Raw genomic sequence first — 17,300 nt, 5'->3', positions numbered from 1 at the left:
GCATAATACATAATTATTTCTATAAAAATAAATTCTGTTTCTTTATTGCTATTAGGTCTATACTTATACACTTCGTAAAAATAATTTTATTCGTCAAAAACAAATTTACATAACATGTAATACTCTTTTCTTATAAATGTAATATATATTACTGATCGATTCCAATTTTGGATTTGAATTGACTTTTAATATTGTCTGCTTCAAAATACCGATATTTTACTTTCACTTTATCGAAGTGAAAACGTTCTGTAATACATACTGCATCCCCATACCACTGGTGTCAACATAATATACCTCTATGATATCACACAATTATTTGGTGGTTCTTTATTTTTACCATTAACTGGTTTATTATGTGTTGTCGTTTTTATATTTGTTGTTATTTGCTTTTCTGTAGGTGCACTTGGAAGGTGCTTGTTTAAAGAATAAAGAATTTTATTTAATCAAATGTTACGATTCATTAGCTATACATGATGAACCACCTAACTGTACCATCTTAAACAGTTCTTAAATCAACGATTATATAAAAAATGTTTTTATACAAATGTTGCATCATATCGGTGTTTATGAACCCCATTTTCCTTATTATAACAATTATAACCCTGCTGAAACGATAGTAACGGAACGTATGTACTTATGTAATCTCACATTTTCTCGAGTATGTTGATACTCGCACACAATGATCTCGACATTGTGCGCCATAACCTAACCTTCTATTCCTTGAAATGTTTGTAACGTTAAAGCTGTTTATTAATGTCTCAATAAATATTAACTTACATAGAGCACATGTACTTTAATATATTCCTATACAAAACTTGATTCTCCTTTGAATGATGGAATAAAAAGATAGACATTTAATTTAGATAATCGAAAATGACTGATATCTCTAAAAAAAAGCGATACATATATTACATACTCCCTCTCGATATAATGCGACCTTTGTATGAAAACATTTTGTGCACAATAATCGATTTAAGAGATGGATGATTTAATGTGATAAAATTAAATGATTCATCCTGTATAACAGTACAGGATACCACTTACCTGCATTGGTGCATTTTTCTGAAAGGATTCATTTGATTTCAAAGGTGTCGGATTTTCATACTGCCATTGCTGTAAACCCTATAGAAAATGTTAAAAATATTATCGCTCTATTAGTTTTTACTAATTTGAGAATATAATTTCTAATCATACCACTGGCGTTTGACCGGCATTCATTACAGTATTGAAATTTGGATATACTGAGTTAGTATGAGGAAATGATGAAGCACTAGGAATCTGAAATAAAGCATCTTTTTAATTAATTGTATTAACCTATTTTTAAGAATAGAATCACAGAATACAATACCATGTTTGGTCCATTGTTGTACTGATATGGTGAAGGTACTCTCATATTGTTATTTTGCATGAGAGGATGCTATTATGAAAAAAGTAACAAAAGTTTATGTAAATAGTTGAGACACTAATTAAAATAATATAATATATTTATATCTTTTATAATTATCTTACAACCACTTGTTGTCTTTGTGGAAACGAATTTGGATTGTGTTGATTATGTGGAGTTATCTGGAATTAATGAAAACAAAATGTTAATTGTAGAAAACATAAAACAAAAGGACAATGTTAATATTTTTCATGTAAAAAAGTAAAAAAATTTACATTATTCTTATTTGTTTCTTTCTGTAAATTATGTGCAGTAACATTTGTACAACAAACAGGGAAATGATTACGATCCCCACACTTTGCACATCTCCATCCCCAAGCAGGGCAAGATTTAATAGCATGCTTCTGATTACATTTTGAACAATTTCTTTTATTTTCTGTATTTGATGGTGGCTGATTTTTTGTAATCACTTTTGCATTAATATCATTACTATTTACAACACCTTTGACATTTTCAACATTGGCAATGTCTTTTGTAGAAGATTCTTTTTTTTCTTGTACAGCCTTTATATGTTCATTATAAATTGACACCAATTTTAATAAATCAAGATTCTTTGTTTCGAATAACTTTTTCAGAAGATTTTTATCTTTAATATTGGCAATTATTTTGTCTCTGATTAAACTGTTTGCCATAGTTCCAAAATTACAAGTTGTTGCCTTTTTCTAAATAAAGAAAATAAATGACATAATAATACATTAATTTAAGAAAAATATATATATAAATTCTCAAAAATGACTTACCTTTAAGTAATTAATATGAGCCTCAATTGATACATTTTTTGTCCAAGATGTGGTAAAAAAGTTATATCGTTCTACAACATCATTTTTAGGACCATTAAAGACATTATCAAGCATCTTTAATAGTGTATCAATATTATCCAAGTCATTTGAATTCTTCTTAAGCATTTTGCTAATCTTACTTTGGCCAACTTCTCCTATGTGTTGTCTTAAAAGATAAGCTTGTACGTCTTTCGATTTTTTTTCGTAATCACTGACTTTCAAATATGTAAGAAAATCTTTTTTCCATCTTTGCCAATTTTCAGCCATATCACCATTTGCAGACAAAGGCTCGGGAGGTCGTACATATGGTTCCATTTTTACAACGGTTTACTGCAACAGCAATGAAAAGAATTTATCTTCTTCCACTTATCGCATTTGATTACCGTGCGAAACATATACAAAGATAATAAGTGATTGTTTTTTCGTATGTAAAATCTTCAGACTTTTTTAATTTGTTAGAAATTCTCGATGGTACTATTAATGGCGAAGAACATTTTCTGACAGTTTATCTTCCATTGTAACTTTTTTGTGAGACGTAATGTATGATTAAATATGCGCTTTTATGAAAATTTTTGAATATTGTATATTGGTTTTATTTAAGCAGCAAATTATTCATTTTTCACGTTATATGAATTCAATTAATATATATATATATACATACTTGGAACGAGAAGTATCGAAGACTCTTCAAGACTATCGTTGATAACAGACTGTTTAACTTTTCGCTTTTAATAACACTCCATGGCTAAGTACTACTGCGTATATTGGGTATTCCCCACTCATTCTTTACGTAGTATATATATATATATATACGTATGTATGCTGAGACATGATTGGACAAATTTTGACCGTAACGTATGCCACAGAATTGTTATATATAGAGGGTAACACTTCTATCAGAACTTTGATGTTGGAATCCCCAATTCAAGTGTCCTTTCGGTACAATGTTACCAATTTTAGGATCCCTTATTCTATAGGGCAGGTAAAATTTTTCGACCAAGTACAAGATGTATTAGGAATTACCTTTCATTTAGAAAGTGGATAAAACATTTTATCCAGCGAATTAGAAAAAGTAAATATTTCGTGTTCATATAGAAAGGGTTAGTTAAATCAACTTAGACGTACAATGTGAAGAAGTAGTATCACATTTATTCAATTTTTATTATTTGTAAATACAGAAAACATTTCATAATTTTTAAACAGCATGTATTTTTGATTTCAATTTCTTATTACAAAGGTCAATACAAATTTTCGCAATGTTACGTATCGAGAATCACTTCGGTATTCTCGTATTGAAAACGTCTTCATTTATTTGGGGTTTTTGCCTCATCTTGTGTTGTCGCGTATTTTAGCGGGGAATTTGAGATAAGAACGCGGGTTGGTGCCCGTGGAGCGCAGAACCGCTCTGCTTGTCGGAGTGTGGGAATTTAATAAAACTAGACAAGAGAACTCTTTCGTTAGGTAACTTCGTACTTTATTCTACTGGTCCGAAGGCCGGTTAGAGACGCAATGACATAAGAAAAATCGTAGCGTTTCGAAGTCACCTCCGAGGTCCTCGCCGAAGTCGTTGGCCAAATCCTCCTAGTCCTCCCATAGATCCTCGTAGTCCAATCAGGGTGAAGGACGCATCAGATCCAAGCGGTAGGCCGTCCTTCCGATGCACGCACGCCCCCGCGAATCGGCGTCTAACTTTCCCTCCGTCTTCGGGTGGTGGTGGGAACTCGGTGGAGTCGCGCTTTTCCGTTACACAGCGGGGTGCCTACGTGGGAAGAGAAAATAGGCTCTGCTCCGAGGATCGAGAGAACAACCCTTGAAGGAAATTTATGACTTCCTTAGCGTTGCCAACATTTCTGGAGTCGATCGACGCTCCTAAGACTAACAAAAGGACAAGGCCTTTTCAAGAGGTTACGTGACTTACAAGAAACTCGCGATTCGTTTCGGGGTCTGCTAATTGGTGTCCTCTTCCTGTTTTCGAGCTCTACCCAAGATCTTTCCCACGCGTGCCACCAGCATCGCGCATCCTTAACAATATTCTCTCAATCACGCATAACCATCCGCTTTTGAATTTCGCTCCTAATTTACCTATCGATTATTATATTTCTGGGGCTACGTTCGCGTGGTCACGCAACAGTGTCGACTCGTATCCATCAGGTGTTAGTAGTGAATTACCACGAATATACATATATATATTCTTGGAAATCTCCAGAACAAATGTCATCAAAACGAAATTATTTATTTATATCTTTTATGAAAATATTAACAAAACTCTCGAATATGGTCAAAAATATCCGCCACTGATCATGCTATATTTGTGCTCTTATTCAATTATTTAGAAATAAAATATATTTAATAGATCAATTGAATATTTTGAAATACGGGAAATGTCCAGTTTGATGATCAAGCAGATCAAGATAGTTCTGGTGTGTTATCTAGATGGTGAATATTACGAAATAAGAACTGTTGGAAGCTTTACGATATTTCAATTATGTAGTGGCTTGATTTGCAATATGTTTTACTTTCAATAAGTTATCCTTACTATGACAAAGATAAATTACTTTCAAGAAGATGATATATCTTTTACTGCGAAAATAATATCTCAGTTTGCAATAATAAAAGAGATAGTTTTTTGTCGCGTATAATCGTATACGCGAGGTGAAGGGAGAGTGGGACTTTATGGTTTTTCCCTCACTTAGTGAATTTAACATGAAATGTGAACTTTGGTTTGCAGACATCTATTAAAAAAAAAACACTTACTTTTCTGTACAAATTGTTATCACCGTCTTTATTCTTGTTATAGTGTAATAATACAATATGTCTTTATGACTTTAATGTATTGAGATAATAAACGTTGGTTTTATTTATATTTATTTTTTTTTACATTTAGTTTCTAAATGATTAGGCTTTTCACATCGGGGACACACTTTCCCTTGCGCAGGACACAAAGACATAACATGATCCGTACCGCATCTAGAGCAATTCCTTACCATAGGAACTTGACACTTCCATGAATAATGATTACTTTTACCGCATTTAGTGCACACATAACCAAAAGCAGGACATTCAATTGGTTTATGTCCAGTTCCACACTTGAGACATTGTTTAATGTATGTCATAGATTTGCACTTCTCTGTAAGATGATTATATTTCTTACAGTTATTACATTGTTTTCCATGCGCTGGGCATTGATTGCGTGTATGTTGTGTTCCACATCTGACACATTCAATTAAATTGTTCACAAGACGTTTTTTGGCAATAACATTTTGTTCATGATTATTCTTGTTGTTTGTTTGAGTTGTGAAATTCTGTATTGACATCCATTCAGAAATAATTTCGCTCAAATTCAATGATTGTAAAAACTTTTGAAAATCTTCATCAGATTTTTGCTCTATAATGTCACTGATAATTTTTTCTTTAACAATACTTTGCACATCGCTGTAATTACTCAATTTTGCAATTTCCTACAACATTATAAATTTGTATTATTTTTCAATTGATATAATACTACTTGTAAATGAATCTTTTATAGCAACAGTTTTATGAATTTTTAATATTGTACCATCAAATTGTTAACATATTCGCTGATGTTTCCTTTGCATAGTTTTTCTGTAGTCCTAAAAATGAAATGCAAATCTAATTTTTTAAGTAAAGCATCAAAATTCTCTTTATCAAATGTTCTGTCACAAGACATTTCTTTGTAAGCATTTTGTCCTATAGGGCCAATAAACATCAAAAGAAAAGTTCCCCATCTGTCTTTGTAAGATTCTGTGGGATCTTCTACTTTCATAAATTTTATGAAATCACTCTTCCAGTTACACCAATTTTTACCTAGGTCCCCATCTGCATTCAATGGTGCTGGTGGTTTGATTTCATTTGTTGCATTTTCACCTTTAATACATTGCCAACATAATATATTCCGTAAAATCTGTACATATATATCTAAAGAAAAAACCACACGTATTACCCGTATTCATTATCGTACGTGAAATTTGTTTCCCGTGCTTAACAATTCCACTAAATAGTGTTGTACAATTAACAATGAACTAAAGAAGTTATTACTTATATATAATATGTACTCGATATGATCTTATCATTTGTTTTGATAAAACGCAAAGGTATACGTACGTATATTTGAAATGAAACGATTTAACACGTAAAAGCTTACTGATACATACTATATCCTTTTAAGTGCGTATCACTTAGGAATCTCGTTTTGATATAACAAATGAGGGTGACTCAGCATTTAAACTACGTTGTTCATAAAATTGCATCGTATTTAAAATTGGTTCGAATTTATTTCCTAGCCGATTATCAATTTGGGGTATAAAGCTAATAAGTAAAAAAAATTTGTTGGCGATTTTAGTAACACAATTTTATAAACGGATTTAAGTTGAAATCCCAATTCAGCAAATTGAACGGTTGATTCTCTTTGCTTTGTGCTTGAAAGCATACGAACAAGTTTTAATGGGGGAAAAATGTATTTCTAGAGTAAAAAAGCAACTTTGTAAACTTTCAAGTATTGCCAAAATTTTTGTTGCTTTAACGCTAGAACTACCAGCAACTATGGCGTATTTGTGCCAGTACCAAAGAAATTAAAACAATAGATACTTGAAGAAATGTATAGTGTAATGGAAATAAATGTTTATTCATTCTCTTAAAAAAAACTACGATAAATTTTCAAAAATCTAGCCGAGTAAATTTTTTACAATTTTTATTAGAAATTACGAGTAGGTTATTTTGATCATTCGGTAGTTCTAGTCTTAAATAATTTTTCGTTGATTTATTCAATGGAGGGAGAAGTATTTATTAGGACACTATGACGGTGTTAGGTTAGTAACAAAACGATGGAAGTGGATAAGTATTTTTGTATTTCAATTTTGAATGCAGGATATATAAAATGAGTGGAGTGCATCAGGTTGACAATTGGAAAGTATCGGTAGGAACACGTAATAATCTGTTGTATAGTGATATTCCGCATGTTCCTATATTAGTAGAGGATATTCCTATACACCTTTCTTTCGAGGATTACGAGGAAAATGGTATTAAAACGATACAAACTTTGGGAGAACTCGTTCCGAAAACTGAATTCTATGCTGCCCTTTTATCTTTAACGCCGGGAAATAATTCAGAATTTCCTGTCAGTTTCAAAAACTTAAGTATCACGGATTTATATACTAAAAATCCAGATAATACATATTGTGCGATATGGGTAAGAAACGTTTCTTAAGTATTACTGGTCCTTTATACATTTGTATGAACAAAATGTAGTTCAATAGTTTAATTTTTAAAAACGACGAATGTAAAAGTGTAAACGTTATGATTCAGTGCAACGTTCATTCGATTTAATATTACTATTCGGTTTTATATTGCATTATTTTGTCAGGAAAAGTATACCGTGTTTAAAGTATATGGAAGTTTAAGGATTGAAAACTCAGTAGTTGTACTAGAAACTAGTCACTTAGTACCAATAAACGATGTCAGTGGCACATGGAAATTAATGATCCCATTAATTGCAACTGCACGTTCAGAATATCGGCGGTAAATAATATGTTATTATTATTTAACATGTATGTCGAATTAAGTGTTTGCTTACCTTTATTTTACGTAGATATTACCGTACTCAAGGACAAAACAATATGTTGCGATCACAGTGGGATAAAATGAAAGAGGAAAAGAAACGTTTAGTCAATGAGACAACTTTATAAAATATATATTGTTTCAAATACACGATAAACTTTTTATGTGAATGTGTCAAATAATGAATATTGCTTGTAATTTAACAATTAAAATATAAGTAATACAGTATATATGATTGCGATTATGAGATTTTTTATACAAAATTTTAGGATCCTGCTGTGGCTCCCTTTCCCATTATCATATCAAGCCCATCTTTTGCACACGTTTCTTTATAGGTCCGAACCATTTTAGGGGACTAGTGTAATAAAATTAGGCAAAGAATGTTTTATCATCCTTAACTAAGGACATATATTATCTAATGCTTTAATGTGCAATAATAATATAATATAAAACCATTATAAAATCCAGTTTAATACAGTACTTCCATGATGTATCAATATTTTTGGGAGTGAGATCTGTTCTTGCAGAATGTGGGAAAATGTCCCACAGATTTGCAGTAGTTACAAATAGTATTTTGTGCCGGACATAGTGATCTATTTCTGGTGTGCTTTAAACCGCAATAGCGACATTTAATTTGAAAGCCTTGACATTTCCATGAAAAATGGCCTGATTTTTGGCACTTGGTACAAGTTTCATTAAAAGCAGGACATTGTCTTTTTAAATGAGCACCTCCACAATATAAACAATTCATAATAAACAGCAATGGGCACCTTCTAGTATAATGATTCCATTGATTACACTTTGAACATTGTTTTCCTTGTGCTGGACAATAGTTGTTAGAAATATGTATATGGCCACATTTGCTGCAACTATTTGCAGAATTACTATTGTACAATGTCCAAATAAATGCGATTTCTATCAGTGTCAAATTCTTAAAGCAAGATGGAAATGTGAATGTTGGCAATACCGTACTGGCAGCATTGGTAAATTGACGTTTGTCAATTTCTGTTAAAATTTTCCGTTTTATTAATTCTTCTCTATTTTCAATACATTTTCCCATCAATATGTACTGGAAAATAAGATTAAGTGAATCAATTTTGTGCAATGAAATATCAAGTTTGTTATACCTACCTGCAAGTCATTTATGTATTTGTAAATATTTTCATGAGGCTCCCATTTTTTTCCTGAAAACATATAATACTCCTCAAACTTTTTAAGTAATACATCCACATTCTTTCTCTCATTTGCAGAATCAAACTTAAATGTGGCATAAATATTTAGTCCAACCGGGCCCATTATATTCAATAGATTATCTCCACAGTCACTCTTGCTAAACTCTATGAATTGTTTTTTCCATATGATCCACCTTCTGAAAAAATCATCTTGTGACATAAATGGCCGTGGTAGAATAGTCTGTTTTGCTTTCTTTTTTTCACTTTTCTCACTGTATGAGTTGCCTATAAGAATGGAAAATTTTATTGAAAGAGAATAAACATAGGAAAATGTTTTCTTTAATTGTTAAAACAAATGTTTACCCATTTTTCGTTTCTTATTTTATAGCCGTTAAATATGTTTCTCAATGTCAATTACTGTATCAAAATATATTTATCTACACTGATTCGGTCTTATATCAGGGCATGAAACCTTCACCTCTCAACGATATTTGTACATCATAACTACACAAGATTAGTTGTGTAGTTTCTTAAATTATACTAAAACGATCGAATATATGACTGCACAAAGTTAATAAAAAAATAATTGAATATTAATAATTATATATTATCAGTAAAAATTCCCTATCTCGTAAGAAGTCAACAGATTTTAGAATTAACTATGACAACATTTGTACTCGAAAACTCGCGACACTCTGTCGATACGAATGAAGTGTGAATCACTAAAGAAAATATTTGCCAGGTCTGACAAACTTGATAAGGCATGAAAGTAATTGCAGATGATGCATTGGTACGCCTGCAGTCATTTTATTAGAATTTTTCATGATTGGGAAAATTACGTAACTGCCATGACGTATTACGAGTTTGCGTTGCACGGGAGTATGATAAATAAACAGCCATGCGTTAGGCGTCTCCGTAGCAACGCCACTCGAATTGTAACAGTTTACTTTTTCATCGACAAATGTTATTCTCGCGAGTGTTGTCCGATTGACAATCCAGTTTAACACACGTTTCGAAAATTTTACGGTCAAAGATTTCACGAATCGACGAACGGTATCTTTGCGATACAGCTGTTTCAGAACTTGACGGGCACAAACGAATGTCGATCTTATTGAACAAAGTACAGTAAGTTTTCAACTCGAGTGGTTAATTCGTTCCAAAGCTTTCCTTATAGAATGAATTTCCTAGGTACGATGTATTGTAGGAAGAATGAGAGATTAGGTCAACGTTAGGAAGAACGTGGTACGATAAGTAAAGAGAATGCGTAGACGGCGAAGATTATGAAGAGTAATTTATTAGTAATGTAAGAGTAATGCACGGTTGAGTTTTATTAAATTCGTGATTCAGTAGCGAAATTCTCGCGTGCAAGGTTGCGTATTTTTATAGAAGTGGACTCGAGCATTGCCAGAAAATAAAAGGTTGGCGGTAAATACGATGATCGAGTGAAATTCGATTCGATCGTGACCAGAAGCTTGGAGGTCCGCCGCCACATGGATACTAATTACAGAGCAAATATCAGCAAGTGGCTGCCGCTTCCTGGTGGCGACCTGGTGAAATGGTTCGTCGAGTCCTCGACGCTTAACGAGAGAATGGGCAACCTCGTGGAACGCATAGCCTTAATCATCCAGAACATTACAGACGCACAGGCTTGTGATCTGGAGGTGCGAAACTAACTTCCCACGGCCACGTTCGAGGGGCGGTTTAGTTTCTCATTATCATCCGCGAGTATTCGATCGTCATAGTTAGCCCGTTTCGCGTGGCGCTGCCATAGATACGTTGGAGATTTTATTCGTTGGAACAGCATGCTTCCTTTTACTAGTAACAGAATGGCGGGAATTTCGGGATTCCCAAGATTCGTTATTCGTTTTGTCGATTACGGTAATGTTTTCAAAAATGTAAAATCATCAACGATGTTTAGCATCGTGTTCCTTAAAATATGTATCTTATTACACAGGAATATTTGTATTAATAACACAAAGTGTTGCTTCCAAGAATATCGATATTTGGGAATCCCGGACATTTTCAAAAAGACGTTGACGCTAACAAAGATTATACAGCGTGTCAATGATTTAAGCGTTAAGTTGACAGACGTTGTACGTGTACAACACTATGCAACAAAGGGTTAAACAAGGATAACTTGAACTGTTGCTATTTGCTACAATATTTTCCCGCCAGATCGATGAGAATTTTGTACGTTGATTGTATTCACGAATGTAGGCGTACCAAGGTGTAGCGAACGATTTGGAGGAAGTGACGAAAGAGCACAAATCGGTATGCACGGTTACCCTCAGTGCGCATCCGATATACAAGTACAAAATGCGCCATTTTCTGACGGCGTTGAAACGGAAGCTGAACGTGCTCGCCAAGTTTACGCGCAATCTGATCACCGAGATTGTCGACTGCAAGAACGAGGAGCTGATCAGGATCATCTTCAGGTAAGTATATCCGACCCGCTACCGAAACATAGCCTTTCATTTCTGTTCGACCATTGAATGTAGATTGGTGAATAATTATAACGATATTTTGGACATGGACATCGACGTCTCGGATTCATCAACGAACGTGTTTCACAACGACAGCCCGTACATGTTGGAACCGCTGAAGAAGATGTCTGTTACACGGATATTGCAGGTAGATATCCAAAGGAGACTGAATTTCGCTTTCTAGTTGCTGCTAATAGCGACGGGATTGACAGGGAGAATGCAAATCCTTCAAGTCATCGATTATAATGAAACTTTGCCTCCTAAGGGTAAATACTTAATAATTTTTTAAATATTCATGATCGAAGATTGTTACTTTGAATACACTTTCATTTCAGTCGATTACGAAGTGCCATTTTGGTCCATTGGTGACGTACTGAAGCTTCTACGTCGTGAACCCGTGTTCGATTCCCGAGCCGTCGTGATGATTTTTTTTTTCTTTCTTTTTTTACCTTCTATTAACTGATGAAGATAGGGGTTTGTGTTTTCTTAAACGGAGTCTATATTTTTGTAACGACGGAGCTTCTTAAAAGACACGCGCAGAAGGCTCGCGAAGCTTCGTCGCGAAAGTCATAACTTTTCAATTCAACGTACTCTCCAAGATGCGTCCATTTGTAGATTAAAATGAGACAGTTCCGCTCAACGCCGAATCTACATGTTTAGAATTTTAATTGTCGCAATATCTTGTCGCTAGACTTCCAGCGGAATAGAGTCACGTGGCTTTCTTGGCGGACATTTTCGGAACGAAGGAAACGAAGAACGAGTAAAACGCAAGGGCCGGTACTATTTGAATATCTTATAACTATGCAAATGCTAGGAATAAATTTCAAATATTTGAGTATTCGAATATCAAATGAAAATGAAGTTTGAGAAAGAAAATAATAGACGATGATTCCCAACGATACCAGGAGAGTCAGGCAAACTTTGTTCACGAATAACGAATACAATTTTTTTTTGGATTCGTTTGTAATTTAATTTCATTTAATTTTATTCGTTAGCGGCGAATAAAAATTTCCCCGACTCTGGATTCCAGATACTGGCGAAAAACCGGGCGGAAGAGTCCTGTCACGAGCTTATCGATTGTCTTCTGGCGAATTACGAGCCACGCGAGAGAGTCGATCCAGCGTCAGATGAGGCTGGCGACGGCGAGGCTTCGGAAAATTCCAGCGTCGAGATTTACCGGTTAGCCCTATCCGCAACGCCAACGAACGCTTTAAGCCCGCGTTGATTTTTCTTGTTTTTCTTTTTTTTTTTCTAAACCGAATTCTGTTCTTGACGGTATTGTTCTTGTCTCGCGGCGAACCCGCGTCTCACGAAAGAATTGATTCGTAGAGCCCTCACGAGACACTTAACGCCGCCAGTCGAGAGCGCCTCGTCGAGGGCCGAGATGGAGATGTCGAACGTCGAAAGCATCCAGACTCTGGTCAACACTCAGAACGAGCAAGTCCTCAGGCTGCTGAGCGTCGTCCAGGACGTTTCGCCGCGACTCTTTGGCAACGATGCGCTGAGGACCGTTAAAGGTGGCGATCAATTCAGCGATCTAACAAAAATAATAAATAATAATAACCGTTATCGCGATTCTTCTTCGAGGAACATTTAAAAGAAATATTCTTGAAGGGGAAAGGACGCAATTTTGAATATTTTAAGGACAGTTAGAAAATTACTTTATACTTTCTCAGAGTTTGGTTGACTATGTGGGGTCCATTGCCTCCTGTACTTGCCACCAGAGGGACCGTTCCTCTCGCAAGCGCTCGACAAACCTCCCGTTTCTATATATACACGCTCCTCGACCGACTACCCAATATCCCGGCATCTAAGGCAGGGTTTGTTAAGATGTTTTCCTGACGAGTCCATTTCTTTCCCTTTTCATCTCTCATCAACAGGATCCCACAACTATGCCAGGGGTAACATTACAGATTGTTGAGGTATTGAGGGTGGGCTTGTGTTATGATCTTCAATAAGTTTTGAGGACTAACTGCCCTAAAGTGTCGATGGACTCTTTTAATAAGGTTGTACTCTACTGCAGTCTATATTACTCAAGATGTAATTAAAAAAGAACTCTTCTTTTAAAAAGAAACTCTTATACTACAGGAGAAGAATGCCTGATAAACTTGCGATGGCAGAAATTAAACGAATGCCAGTAATAATTGATCTTTAAATAAAAATAAATTAAATAATTTCTGATAAAGTCGTAAAAGTATATAATACACGTTCGCGTCAGGTGAAACGAAATTGAGAAGCAGCGCGATAAAGAAGGTGAAGATTTACTACCAAGAGGTCGTCTGGGGCTCGTTATCCGGCATTTTGGATCACGTGATCCTTTGGTGGTCCCCGGAAGCGCTCGCCACTCATCACAGTCACGGGGCTCAGCATCTCAAGGACTGGCTAAGTCAGTTCGTTCAGAAGAATCGCGGTAAGTTTGAAACTTCAGCCAGAAAAAGAAATATAATTACTTATCATTCGGTAAAACTGAATAGAACATTTAAGATGACGAAATTATTAGTTATTTATTTTAAAGAACAGTTGTTCGTCGTTGTCGCGTTTGAATAACACACATATCGTTTGTGTCGTTCTTGACATAAAAAAATTTGTAACTTTTTATTTATCATTCGAGTAAAAATTCAGCAGACTCGTGCCCTAGGTTCTGTCGGGTATAAACGGTCACGGTGGACGGTCCGTTTGTTAAAATTTCAGTGCCACCGACCGTGAGACCGGCTCTGCAAAATCTCTGCGACGCTCTCGGCTATCATGCTACGATCACTGCCTGGGACCAGCTCTTCAGACTTGCTTATACGTCGGCGTTCCAGTGCCAGTCGAGAGCCTTGTCCACGGAGGTCAGTTATAAGATAAGAAGAAGCTGCTGTCGAGACGACAATCGTATTTTTCTTGTACCCTCTTGGACCGAAATTTCTCGATGTAAACCGATATTGCGTTGACGCGACACTATTTCGAGAACACTCGAATTAAATTATTGTCTCTTCTGATCTTCGCGATACGGATCAGACGTTTCATTTTGTACTCGACCACAAAAATTGGTGAAGTTAGCACGCGTAGAAGAGTCTCTCTCTCTCTCTCTCTCTCTCTCCTTACAGGGTGTACTAGGCGCACACTGTTGTATCATAGGGTGTACAAACTTCAGTCTAGTACAATATCGTTCGTGATTGCAGAACACCTGAATATTCCCCGTTCGTCAGAATGTAAACAAAAATTAGGTTCAATTTCCAGGGTAGCGACACTGGTCAGAAATTCACCGAGTTGTTCCAGCTGCTCGTTAGGCTGAGCAACGAGTGCGAGGCAGGGGGCGAATGGGTGATCGGTGCACCGTTGATGGAGTTGCCGCTGTCGGAACAAATTGTAGTTCTCCATCGATTGGATCACTCGGTGCACACGGTGAGGCTGTGGATCTTGCAGGAGGCTAAAATCATAGCCCACACGTGGGAGTTGGACGTGTTCTTCCTCCTGGTCAAGGGCGACATCGCCAACTGTCTCGAGGAGCTCTCCTATTTAAAGGTGCAGCGCGTTCGTCCAGCAAGAATATTATTCCTAATTTAATAGCATAATTAAAAACATTTATCTTTATCTTTTCAGCTGGCCGATCACACGAATACATTGTCAACGGACTCCGTCAGCGTTCAAGTGTACGTCTGCGCGAAAATGAGGGCGAAAATTGTGTCCGAAGTAAACGCTAACGTAGATTTACTGCAGGTACGTAGCAGACTTTGGGATCTCTGAATATTCGATGCGTTTTTAATTAAAACTCTTCCTCGTATTCTTTGTACAGAAGTGTTCCAAGGAGTGCATAGAGATTCTCGCGAAAATCTGTCGCGTGGTCAGTCTGGCGAATCTTCATATGTGTTTTCCAAAGTCGAGTTACTGGAGAAAGGGAAGCGACGTCGCCCCGACTGCCGCTAGCCTCTACGTGGAAATTTATTTTGGTAGGTTATTTTGGATTATCATGGCATTGTTATTTTGTAAAACCAATTGTTCGATTCGTTAATAGCGCGCGTTTCGTAGAAAAGGTGCTGCTCCCGGTGCTGGAAGTCATCGAGGATCACGAGACGTCGAACATGATCCTCAGAATTATGTGCGAAGCGTGGCTCGACTACATATATCTGCATCGATTTAAATTCAGGTAAATCGCTCAAAGAAACGGAACATTATTTAAGTCAGCGCCAAATAGAAAATGGCGGCCATCGAAGTCCTATGCTTATTATCATTATTTGTATTCTCTTCGTATAATTTATTTATTTACGGGATATAAAAGAAAAATAGTAAGAATAGTTTGGGTTTGATATATCGTGGTTTCGTTGTCCGTACAATGATAACAATAATATTTACAGCGAGTACGGCGCGCTACAGTTGCTCACGGACTTCGCGTACGTGTCGAAGTGGGTCACGAGTTGCCCGATAATTTCGCAGGAAGTGCGGGACCATCTTCTGAAAAACGAAGTTCTGCGACGCTGCGAGGGCGTGGGACGGTTGCTGCTGCGACATCCTGGCGAAGCAATCTCTATGCGCAAACGATTGAGTACGGGACAGCAGTAGGGGCGGCTGAGAAGAAAGTACGCAGATACGTAAGAATTAATTCTTCTTTTAATTTATCTGTTCAGCCAGGAGGACGAACGAGCGCGGCTCGCCAGAATCGCCAGGGTTGGAGCGCATGCCAGCGGAGATGTACGTCCCGAATCAGGAACAGTGGCTGGAGCTTCGAGCCCCCAGAAGATACATCTTCTGCTGTACGGAGTGAAGAAACTGGGATGAGAACGTAGAAAGAAATATTTACTACCGAACGAGGCTAGAATAGTTGTTGGACGTCTCTTTGGTTTACGCTGCCATTGAAATTCGACACCTTTTAAGCGAGTCGCATGGGTGGGAATGTGGCTTGAGGTGACACCAACCCAGACTCATTTCCATAAGATGACATAGATCAAACCCTCCAACCTAAGCCTAAGCCTCCTCCAGCCGGTACGAATGCCCCATCGATTACACAATTTTACGATAACATCGGCGGAGGAAGCAATAGGATAACGCATTTTTAATTCGTAATGAGATTAACGTACGATCGCTAAGGTTTGCAATATTATCGAGAGTTCGTTGTTCGAATAAAATGTTCACACCTGTTGGAGACCTAGAAGCGGTTATCGAGGATTTAATATCGATACCGGGCACAGTGACAAATTACGCGAACTCGTTGCACGAGTCTATTGTTTCAGCAAAGCTGAGGATCTTGGGGACGAATTCAGGCTATTTACGCGGCTGCGAAGCCCGGCAAGGGGAGGAAGCCCCGTCCCGATCTTGCCGCGCGTATTACGTTACGCATCTACATTACAAGATGAAAACGGCCAACGTAAGACCAGCTGAACGTCGACCCCGTGCCCGGACAGTGACGTTTTCGCGACGGAACCTGTAACTCGTCTCCGCGGCCAGCGACGGAACGATCGCGATCGGTGCTCGTCGTTGCTTTTTACACAGTGGCGTGAACAATTTTCGCTAAGTAACTTTGTACAGACATTCTGTTTGAAAAGTTGTATTATAAATATTAATCAAATCATACGAATTAATATTTCTTTTCAAAACGGTACGCGTTGCTTAAAAATGTGTAGAAATAAATGTCTACCGTTTGAGAAACCTGTTGTTAACGATGCTTGATAAACGAGTTTATGAAAAAACTATCAAGGTATAAATATCGAGGTAAGTCGTCCGTGTTTTCGTTTCTGATGTTCAAGTTTTTGAAAGTGTTCCATTTCAATACGTTAGAAATACGTAAAACTGCCGTAGGAGAATTATTTAATTTTTAAGCATTTACCGGATCTTTAAGTACGTCCGATTAAATATAACATCGCGAGTCGTA

At 36.6% G+C, this 17,300-nt stretch overlaps 5 protein-coding genes across 8 annotated transcripts; 2 read left to right on the top strand and 3 right to left on the bottom strand.

The window, feature by feature from the left end:
• Nucleotides 1-30: 30 nt before the first annotated feature.
• On the bottom strand, nucleotides 31-3,000 carry LOC122394848. 2 transcript variants are annotated; one of them, XM_043391998.1, is made up of 9 exons: nucleotides 2,885-3,000; nucleotides 2,364-2,553; nucleotides 2,185-2,255; nucleotides 1,660-2,106; nucleotides 1,510-1,566; nucleotides 1,349-1,417; nucleotides 1,195-1,278; nucleotides 1,045-1,122; nucleotides 31-413 (listed from the first exon to the last, which is right to left on the bottom strand). In XM_043391998.1, the coding sequence occupies exons 2-9, from the start codon at nucleotides 2,536-2,538 to the stop codon at nucleotides 297-299; spliced, it is 1,098 nt and encodes a 365-aa protein (XP_043247933.1). In that variant the 5' UTR covers nucleotides 2,539-2,553; nucleotides 2,885-3,000; the 3' UTR covers nucleotides 31-296. The 2 variants fall into 2 exon arrangements, with proteins under 2 accessions (XP_043247933.1, XP_043247932.1); XM_043391997.1 differs by having other exon boundaries at nucleotides 2,185-2,553.
• Nucleotides 3,001-4,925: 1,925 nt separating this feature from the next.
• Nucleotides 4,926-6,450, bottom strand: LOC122405045. 2 transcript variants are annotated; one of them, XM_043409517.1, is made up of 4 exons: nucleotides 6,346-6,450; nucleotides 6,185-6,263; nucleotides 5,780-6,108; nucleotides 4,926-5,681 (listed from the first exon to the last, which is right to left on the bottom strand). In XM_043409517.1, exons 2-4 carry the CDS (start codon nucleotides 6,192-6,194, stop codon nucleotides 5,088-5,090), a joined length of 933 nt encoding a protein of 310 aa, XP_043265452.1. In that variant the 5' UTR covers nucleotides 6,195-6,263; nucleotides 6,346-6,450; the 3' UTR covers nucleotides 4,926-5,087. The 2 variants fall into 2 exon arrangements, with proteins under 2 accessions (XP_043265452.1, XP_043265451.1); XM_043409516.1 differs by having other exon boundaries at nucleotides 6,185-6,434.
• A 275-nt stretch (nucleotides 6,451-6,725) lies between these two features.
• LOC122405048 lies at nucleotides 6,726-8,013 on the top strand. Of its 2 annotated transcripts, none has more exons than XM_043409520.1 (4): nucleotides 6,726-7,049; nucleotides 7,108-7,429; nucleotides 7,604-7,758; nucleotides 7,829-8,013. In XM_043409520.1, exons 2-4 carry the CDS (start codon nucleotides 7,118-7,120, stop codon nucleotides 7,923-7,925), a joined length of 564 nt encoding a protein of 187 aa, XP_043265455.1. In that variant the 5' UTR covers nucleotides 6,726-7,049; nucleotides 7,108-7,117; the 3' UTR covers nucleotides 7,926-8,013. The 2 variants fall into 2 exon arrangements, with proteins under 2 accessions (XP_043265455.1, XP_043265454.1); XM_043409519.1 differs by having other exon boundaries at nucleotides 6,731-6,947; nucleotides 7,050-7,429.
• Nucleotides 8,014-8,024: 11 nt separating this feature from the next.
• On the bottom strand, nucleotides 8,025-9,586 carry LOC122405046. The gene is made up of 3 exons (XM_043409518.1): nucleotides 9,333-9,586; nucleotides 8,929-9,254; nucleotides 8,025-8,866 (listed from the first exon to the last, which is right to left on the bottom strand). The coding sequence occupies exons 1-3, from the start codon at nucleotides 9,334-9,336 to the stop codon at nucleotides 8,291-8,293; spliced, it is 906 nt and encodes a 301-aa protein (XP_043265453.1). The 5' UTR covers nucleotides 9,337-9,586; the 3' UTR covers nucleotides 8,025-8,290.
• Nucleotides 9,587-10,459: 873 nt separating this feature from the next.
• On the top strand, nucleotides 10,460-16,316 carry LOC122405375. The gene is made up of 13 exons (XM_043410058.1): nucleotides 10,460-10,630; nucleotides 11,187-11,404; nucleotides 11,468-11,600; nucleotides 12,483-12,631; nucleotides 12,782-12,969; nucleotides 13,671-13,862; nucleotides 14,144-14,283; nucleotides 14,675-14,959; nucleotides 15,038-15,154; nucleotides 15,231-15,384; nucleotides 15,464-15,581; nucleotides 15,790-15,977; nucleotides 16,060-16,316. The coding sequence occupies exons 1-13, from the start codon at nucleotides 10,460-10,462 to the stop codon at nucleotides 16,194-16,196; spliced, it is 2,190 nt and encodes a 729-aa protein (XP_043265993.1). The 3' UTR covers nucleotides 16,197-16,316.
• Nucleotides 16,317-17,300: the final 984 nt, after the last annotated feature.

This window comes from Colletes gigas, unplaced genomic scaffold (genome assembly GCF_013123115.1).
Source record: "Colletes gigas isolate AHSC1104 unplaced genomic scaffold, ASM1312311v1 Colletes_gigas_Sc00004, whole genome shotgun sequence".
Lineage (NCBI taxonomy): Eukaryota > Metazoa > Arthropoda > Insecta > Hymenoptera > Colletidae > Colletes > Colletes gigas.
The sequence above is the reverse complement of the archived record's forward strand: the minus strand, read 5'-3'. Positions and strand labels throughout refer to the sequence as shown.

What these genes read in the sequence shown, in the direction of transcription:
- LOC122394848 (XM_043391997.1), bottom strand. Translation starts at nt 2,538, where the DNA reads ATGGAACCATATGTACGACCTCCCGAGCCTTTGTCTGCAAATGGTGAT. An exon ending in CTCATATTAATTACTTAAAG is followed by an intron (nt 2,107 to 2,184) that starts GTAAGTCATTTT and finishes TTCTTTATTTAG; the next exon opens with AAAAAGGCAACAACTTGTAA. An exon ending in AGAAAAATGCACCAATGCAG is followed by an intron (nt 414 to 1,044) that starts GTAAGTGGTATC and finishes TCTTTAAACAAG; the next exon opens with CACCTTCCAAGTGCACCTAC.
- LOC122405045 (XM_043409517.1), bottom strand. An exon ending in AATATGTTAACAATTTGATG is followed by an intron (nt 5,682 to 5,779) that starts GTACAATATTAA and finishes ATAATGTTGTAG; the next exon opens with GAAATTGCAAAATTGAGTAA.
- LOC122405048 (XM_043409520.1), top strand. Translation starts at nt 7,118, where the DNA reads ATGAGTGGAGTGCATCAGGTTGACAATTGGAAAGTATCGGTAGGAACA. An exon ending in ATACATATTGTGCGATATGG is followed by an intron (nt 7,430 to 7,603) that starts GTAAGAAACGTT and finishes TTATTTTGTCAG; the next exon opens with GAAAAGTATACCGTGTTTAA. An exon ending in GCACGTTCAGAATATCGGCG is followed by an intron (nt 7,759 to 7,828) that starts GTAAATAATATG and finishes TATTTTACGTAG; the next exon opens with ATATTACCGTACTCAAGGAC.
- LOC122405046 (XM_043409518.1), bottom strand. An exon ending in AATACATAAATGACTTGCAG is followed by an intron (nt 8,867 to 8,928) that starts GTAGGTATAACA and finishes CTTATTTTCCAG; the next exon opens with TACATATTGATGGGAAAATG.
- LOC122405375 (XM_043410058.1), top strand. Translation starts at nt 10,460, where the DNA reads ATGGATACTAATTACAGAGCAAATATCAGCAAGTGGCTGCCGCTTCCT. An exon ending in TCCAGCGTCGAGATTTACCG is followed by an intron (nt 12,632 to 12,781) that starts GTTAGCCCTATC and finishes ATTGATTCGTAG; the next exon opens with AGCCCTCACGAGACACTTAA. An exon ending in CGAGAGCCTTGTCCACGGAG is followed by an intron (nt 14,284 to 14,674) that starts GTCAGTTATAAG and finishes TTCAATTTCCAG; the next exon opens with GGTAGCGACACTGGTCAGAA.